The sequence below is a fragment of the Montipora foliosa genome, chromosome 13 (assembly GCF_036669935.1).
Source record: "Montipora foliosa isolate CH-2021 chromosome 13, ASM3666993v2, whole genome shotgun sequence".
In the NCBI taxonomy this organism is placed as follows: Eukaryota; Metazoa; Cnidaria; class Anthozoa; order Scleractinia; family Acroporidae; genus Montipora; species Montipora foliosa.
The window spans coordinates 43,770,328-43,777,827 of record NC_090881.1 but is presented as its reverse complement, the minus strand read 5'-3'; the positions used below and the strand labels follow the sequence as shown (position 1 = coordinate 43,777,827).

Genomic DNA, 7,500 nt, shown 5'->3' with positions numbered 1-7,500 from the left:
GCTTTGCTTTAATTAGTCAACTGTCTGTTTTAAGATATTGTTATTGAAATTTTAATTGCTTTGGACTTTCCCTAATGCATATAGCGATATTTCTTGTTAACAAACATTGAAGTCACATTCATGATATTCAAATTTGCCAACCACGGAACAAAAGAAGTCCGGCATTGTTTCAACAGCCAGTTTGGTTGGGATATTAATAACAATGGTGACATCACTGAAAAAAAAAAAGCTATAGCTGATCTGTTGGCGAGATATATACCTTTGAAGTAATTGGTATCTTTCTAGCGACGTTTGGTCCGGCTCAAGATGTTGCGAAATATTATTTTACGTTTCGGCTGCAAGACTTGTTGAAATGGCCAGCCAGATTAGTTGCAACTTGTAGTGGCAGTCGTTTTAAAGCGTTTTCAAGAGTTATTAGTAATGCCAAGATCAGTCATTCTAATGTTGCCTGTCTTAAAGTCTCACTCAAACCCGTATGCATATTTTTCAGATAAACAGGCTCATTGAAGCATAGCGGTTCGATTTTTTTTTTTACGTCTAATGGACTTATTTTATCATCAAGACAGCGTAGTATCTTTCACAGTCGTCGACTCTTGAGCAATGGATTAGTAAGCACCTTCTCTCATAGGATGAGATTGATTGTGGATGCTTGAAGAAGAAAGCCCTTTTAATTTGATAGTCTTGTTGGTTTGATAATTGACAAAATGTTCTTGACGATGCCTATTCTTTCATGTTAAAAGGTCTTCGATTGTGCGTTGTTGACTTTACTGACTTTTGCCTAAATTTCTGGATTTAGTTTAATTGTACCTATATTCTAGTATCTAACCTTGAGAACAAGAACTGCAGTCAAAGTAACTTTTTCCAGGTGCCTTATTCTTGTGAACAAACGTGCCATTTGGACACCTCTTGCAACTGTCGCTGACAAAAGCCGGAGTGTCTGAGTAGTAACCACCTGTGGAGCATATAGATAATATCATGGTACTCTTTCTGAAGAATAAAAAGCGCAACGAGACAGCAAAGCATCATAAGTACATACTGCTACTTCTACTACTACTACTACTACTACTACTACTACTACTACTACTACTACTACTACTACTACTACTACTACTACTAATAATAATAATAATAATAATAATAATAATAATAATAATAATAATAATAATGCATTGAAATACGAGCTGATTCAGATATGGAAATTAAAGAAATGTACAATAATTGCTGTCAGATTGCGGGTTACCCGCACTTCAAATAAACGTTTCTTTCCTTCATCAGTCATTTCACGGGAACAGATGAGTCCAACAAATTGACCTGCTTCCAATTGCAATTGTGTGGCTTCATAGCTCAGTTGGTAGAGCATTGCACCCGCATCGTAAGGGCCTAGGTACGAATCCCGTTGAAGCCGCCTGACTTTTTCTGGTGTCTATATAAGACATTTGCTTAAATTGTCCTGATTAGTGCGAGTATCACTTCAATCTTTCGAAAAACTATCCAATTACAATGCATTTAAATACGAACTGATTCAGCTATGGAAGAAATGTACAATAACTATTACTACAGTTGATCCCAGGTCTCAGCTGTGTTAGTTTCAGAGCGCATGGAACCGAGCCTTTCGGGTCAACATTCGATCCGACATAAAGGAGAGTAAGAGATTGAGCGCGAGAAATGCGAAAAAATAATGAAGTTCTTTCCAGAATTTACGTTTTTCTTAGAAGAAGGGAATCTACAGTCGTTGAATGGAAGCTGCCCTTGTGTCACACACGGGCTTGTTACTTTAGTTAACACATTCATATAGTTTACAGTGCCTTGCCATACTTAACTACACTAAAATTAGGTCAGACAAACCTCAAATTACTCGAAAAAAAGCGAAGGAAACAGTCAAGAATCAAGGAATCACACAGTCCTTCAATAAGAAATTCTTGATTTGACCTGAAAGCCTCGTTTTCGCGCCTTGTGAAACTAATGCACCTATCAATGTAAACCCCGTGGGGGGTGAGGAGTGCGGGCAAGGGGTAGGGATTTGACGGCGAAACCCATCTCCTCCGTGGGAGGTTTGATTGAGTACCTTTGCTCGGGGGTCGGGACATTTAATTTTTTTCGGCAGAGAGACTGGGACCAAGATAAAGCGTGGTTAACTGGCATCGTCTTTCTTGGCTTTGGAATGGCGTGGGTTTCGGAGAAGGTGAGTTTTTTATCGATGTTTATCTGCTACTTCATAGGCCATCTAGTCCTGGGTGGGGATTTCTAACTACATTTTGATGAACGTATGCTGCCCCACCTTTGGGAAATTGACTAGAATTTTTGCTCCTTGGTCAAACCCCCACCCCCCACGGGGTTTACATTGATAGGTGCATAACACCGCTGAGACGTGCGCTCGACTGTAATAACAGCTATTGTGCCTGTTATGATTGGATCACTAGCAGCAAACACATTTGAATTGTGGCCAAGAAATAGGAATAGAGTGCTGTCGAGTTGAATTAACACAGCCGAGAGCGTGCATCTTGAACTGTTAGTATCATACGGAAATGCTTAAAGGAAAGGACAGGAAGGAAAGGAAGTTTATATTGCGCTGGAGCACTAATTGGAGACACTGTAGGCTGAAATCAACAAATTAACGCAAAATCAAAACAAATGTTGACTTTTGAGGAGAGGGGAAAACCGGAGTACCCAAAGAAAACCTCTCGGTGCAGAGTAGAGAACCAACCAACTCAATCCACATACGACGTTGAGTCTGGGAATCGAGCCCAGGCCACATTGTTGGGAGGCAAGTGCTCTCGCTACTGCGCCGTTAATTAGGATTTAGCTGGCATGGAGTCAAAGTGGAGGAAAGGTGAAAATATCTACTTGCAACTGCGTAGCAAAGAAATACTGGTAGAAGTAATGAACATGAGCAAGGTGATGTACGAAAACTATCTGTAGTAGACGTTGCACAAACTTTTTAAATATTAAGTACTAGTGAGCAGCACAAAGCAACAGGTCGTGTCAACTTGCTTTGATTTCTCCGACCGGTTTCGTCTGATTACCGACGCAGACTTTATCAGGGAGTTTGAACAAGATGGTTAGAGGGAACTTATTTTATATCTCATTTCCAAAGTACAAATCACGTTCCAGTAAGGGTATGAACAGCGAAAAACACCTACACAACAGTACTGCATGACGCTGAGAATGGTGTTTTTGGGGCTCACGGATTTAACGTTAAATCTGTAAGCCCCCCCCCCCCCCCCCCCCACCCAAAAGCAGCAACTACTCATTTCGTTGCCATTCTAATAGTTTTTGTGATGTCATATAGAGAATCTAACCACTAAGAGTGCATGTCAGTAAAAATCAAACATTTTCGAATTTTGACGGCCACAGCTCAAAAATGGATTTTTCTCAAATTTTGTCAAGATGTAGCCTATTATGTCTCTAAATGCACTGTATAGTTTTTTAAGTCATTTGTATTTTTATTTTGGAGAAAATGCAAATTTAAGAGTTCGTGTCGAAATCGCCATTTCTTCCGCAAAAATTAACGCTTACTTTGCCGTCAAATTTCGCTACAAAAACCGCTTCGTATCAGCTCAAAACCTCCTAAAAGCTCTTCTGTGATATCTCTTCATGAGGTTTACGTGATTTTTTCGAAATTTCAATCACCGCTTGCATCCGAAATAATTTCAACTTTAAGACGCCCGGTTTTACTTGACTGAAGGTACCCCTGAAACCGCATCGTTTTTTCAACATGCGATAAAGCTCTAAATCTAACAATATTTGCACCGTTAACTCTCTAAGTGATAAGCTTTCAAGTGATACAAAGATTTCTTTGGGGAAATGTATACGCGCTGCGTGACAGTTAATCAAATTCATGTGATTTCAAACGGCCTAATTTGCATAATCATCGAAGATGAAAAACAAGTCACTTGGAATTCTTGTTTTAACTTTTTTACGGCAAGAATCGAAATCTTGACAATAATTCCTACGTGTTTATCACTTAGTTGTTGTTTAGAACCTCCAATTTTACCATAAATCGTATAAACTTGAGTGCCAGCCAACAGTTGGTGCATGTACACCCGATTCCCGGATCCGAATACTATTCAATACGTTCATGCCCGGGGGGGGTGGTGGGGGGAACTCCCATATGGAACAGACGGGGATGCTCTTCGGAAATTTTGAATTTAACCCCTAAAGGAGACCATCTCGGCGTGACTCAAGCTTTTTGTGACCCCTAAAGGAGACTAATCTCCCCCCCCGGGCGTTCATGTCCCATGGTCAGTTCACTTTAACAGTGATGACATTCTCTTATAATGGCCAAATTGGCTCATTAACCTTTTCCTGGTAACCTCATAATATCACAAACTGAATATCTGTACCATAGGGAACTTTCCCGTTCAGCTGGGAACCGTATTCCTTCAACCCCAATGTTTAATACACGAGCTCGCGTGACATCTAGTGTTTGGTTGATGTTTGGTTGAGACGCACCGTCCACGTGACATATAGTGATTTTCCAGTAAGAAGCCCTGCCGGGGTTGGGGGTTTCCGTGTCGCTTGTCTGAATTTTAAGAGGTCTTGTGTCGGCGTTTTGTCAATGTTTCACGTTGCTGTGACCGTTGCGGTCGGAAATTTAAAGAAAGGATGTCGTTTGTCGCGATTTCATATTAAATGCCATAGCTACTTCTTAGGCTATGTCTCTTGTCGGATTCCCCCTGGCAGACCTCCGGTAAGGTTTTGTTGATGTGAGGAAAAAGACGCTCCACCCATAAACCAATAGTTTTGGCCTGAAGGAACATAAAAGTAGACCAGTAGTGCTGTAAGAATAAATTAGTCTTACGTTTGACTTAATATATCGAGTTTTAGGATAGTTATACCCACCCTTCCCACGAATAGCTTTCAGAGGAAATAAGCATGGGGGTCTCTTACTCTCAATTTCTATATTGACGCATCAATTTGCAAGGTTTTATTCATCACCATTTATTTAAAATGCTACACTAACGCAGCCTTCTCTACTTTGAGAGTGGGAAAGGGGTTTTCCGTGATTCATGATCGGACTACTTTACAGCCGTAATGACAACCAGTGACAGTTGTAAAATTCAGCGTGATAGATAAGTGGGTTCTTACCATTTAGCCAAATAATCCGGATGGAATGATTGTTTGCATAAAGGTAATTAAGCGATTTTCTGAATTTAATGACCAACCGGATGAGAATGGGGCTTACCATTTACCACACAGCATTCCACCCCACATATTTTAATCAATCTTGTGAAAAAGGGCCTAGAAACGGAACGATTCTCGCAAATGGTAAGATAATTTCTCGAATTCCATTCCAAACGAAAAAAGAGGACTACCTCTGGAGGTTGGTCACAATTTCCGAAAAGATTTTCCGGAAAATTGCCTTTCCATTCGACCTCAAACCGAAATTTGGCTAAATGGTAAGCACCAAGTGGTTCAAAGAAAAACATAAAAAACTAGGTCTTTCTTTCTCATTTCCAAAATTAAATACTCAGTTAGTTGAAAACAGTTAACTTTGAAAGGAGCTCTTTTTGGCAGAGCCGCTCCGACAGAAGTAACCAACTGAAAAAGTAGCCTGGGTGACAGGCGTTCGAAGGAGATGAGAAACTAGAGACTAAAGCAAGCGTGTACAAGTAGGGATGGAGAACTGGCAGGAGAACGAGGAGGTCGCGCGACCTCCCGCCCGCCTCTGCCCTCATCATCGCCCGACTCTAGTAATAAGCTGGACAAGAGCAGGAGCCCGGAGGTACAAGGTTTAGAGTTCCGCAGGCCATTTCAAAAGATGCAAGGTAGAAATTAGCAGCCCAACGGTGGAAAAGGATCGTGTGATCGAAAAGTGTCTACAATCAAAAATCATATCAAAGCATACCCGACTACTCTGAGGATTGACGTTGAAACTGCCAGCCATATCAGACATACGAAGACAGCCATAGAATCAGGCGCTGGTAACCAAATTGAAGGCTTTATGATTAAATGAACCGCATTTGCTTAAAAGTTGGAATCCGGAATTCGGAACACAGTGAAACTCGAGCAAAGGCCAAAATTACTATGGAAGCGAAAAGACTCAACGTCGGAAAGATGTTAATAAAGCATCTCGTTGGTATGTATGTATAGTTTTTTTAAACTAATTATAAGGTGAACGAAGCACGTTTCACAGCATTTTGTAATAGACGCTGGATCATTTTAAGTGGCTTTGGTTTAAGTTCTTATTCCGGATTCCGGTTTCCGGATTCCTGCTTCTCCTCGTTTTAGGAAAATCCGAATGAAACTTCATTGATGACCCGAAGGATTGCAAATAGCTAGATCGAGGTGAAGTGACCATAATAACTCTTTCTATTAACAATTCAGTGTGTATAAATGCATTTTTATTAGATTAAAAAACCAGGAATGGGATTTTCTGAAAAGAAGCTCAAAACGGGAAACAGGTGTGTACAGGTAACAGGGTTTTTCGAGTAGCTTTCTCAGTTGATGGTTACTTAAGTCAGAGAGACTTTGTTAAAAAGAGCTCCTTTCAACGTGAACAGTTTTCAGCTAACTAAAAATTTGACTTCCAATTTGGAAATGAAAACGGAAAGAGCGAGCTTCGAGTCACTGTCACGCATCACGCTGAATTTTACAACTGTCACTGGTCGTGATTACAGCTGTAAAGTAGTCTGATCATGAATCACGGAAAACCCCTTTGCCACTCTCAAAGTAGAAAAGGCTGCGTTAGTGCATAATTTTAAACAAATGGTGATGAATGAATCCTTGAAAACTGATGCGTCAGTGTAGAAATTGAGAGCAAGCAAGCACGCAATTCAGGTCTGGGTACGACTCCCATGCTTATTCAGGTCCTCCGAAAGCAATTCGAGCAAAGGGTGGGTATGACTATCCTAAAACTCGATACAAGTCAAACTTAACACTAATTTATTCTTACAGCACTACTGGTCTGCTGTTATGTTGTTCCTTCAGGCCAAAACTATTGGTTTATGGGCGGTGCGTCTCACACCACTCATCAACCAAACACTAGATGTCACGTGAATTCGTGTATTAAACATTCCGGTAGAAGGAATACGGTTCCCAGCTGCACGGGAAATTTTCCTATGGTACAGATATTCAGTTTGTGATATTATGAGGTTACCAGGAATTTGGCCATTATAAGAGAATGCCATCACTGTTAAAGTGAACTGACCATGGGACATGAACGTATTGAATAGTAATCGGATGTACACCAACTGTTGGCTGACACTATTTATACGATTTGTGGTAAAATTGGAAGTTCTAAACAACAACTAAGTCATAAACAGGTAGGAATTATTGTCAAGATTTCGATTCTTGCCGTAAAAAAGTTAAAACAAGAATTCTAAGTGACTTGTTTTTCATCTTCCATGATTATGCAAATTAGGCCGTTTGATCTCAAAAGGTCAAAATCACATGAATTTGATTAACTGTCACGCAGCGCGTACACATTTCCCCAAAGAAATTTTTATATTACTTGAGAGCTTATCACTTAGAGAGTTAACGGTGCAAATATTATTAGAT

The 7,500-nt window shown here is 40.3% G+C and overlaps 1 protein-coding gene across 1 annotated transcript in view; it reads right to left on the bottom strand.

The window, feature by feature from the left end:
* LOC137981999 (uncharacterized) overlaps positions 1-7,500 on the bottom strand; it is a 20,116-nt gene that overhangs the window by 11,253 nt on the left and 1,363 nt on the right. The window contains exon 3 of the mRNA XM_068829016.1: positions 827-952. Coding sequence (XP_068685117.1) covers positions 827-952 — 126 coding nt within the window. The remainder of the gene's footprint in view (positions 1-826; positions 953-7,500) is intronic.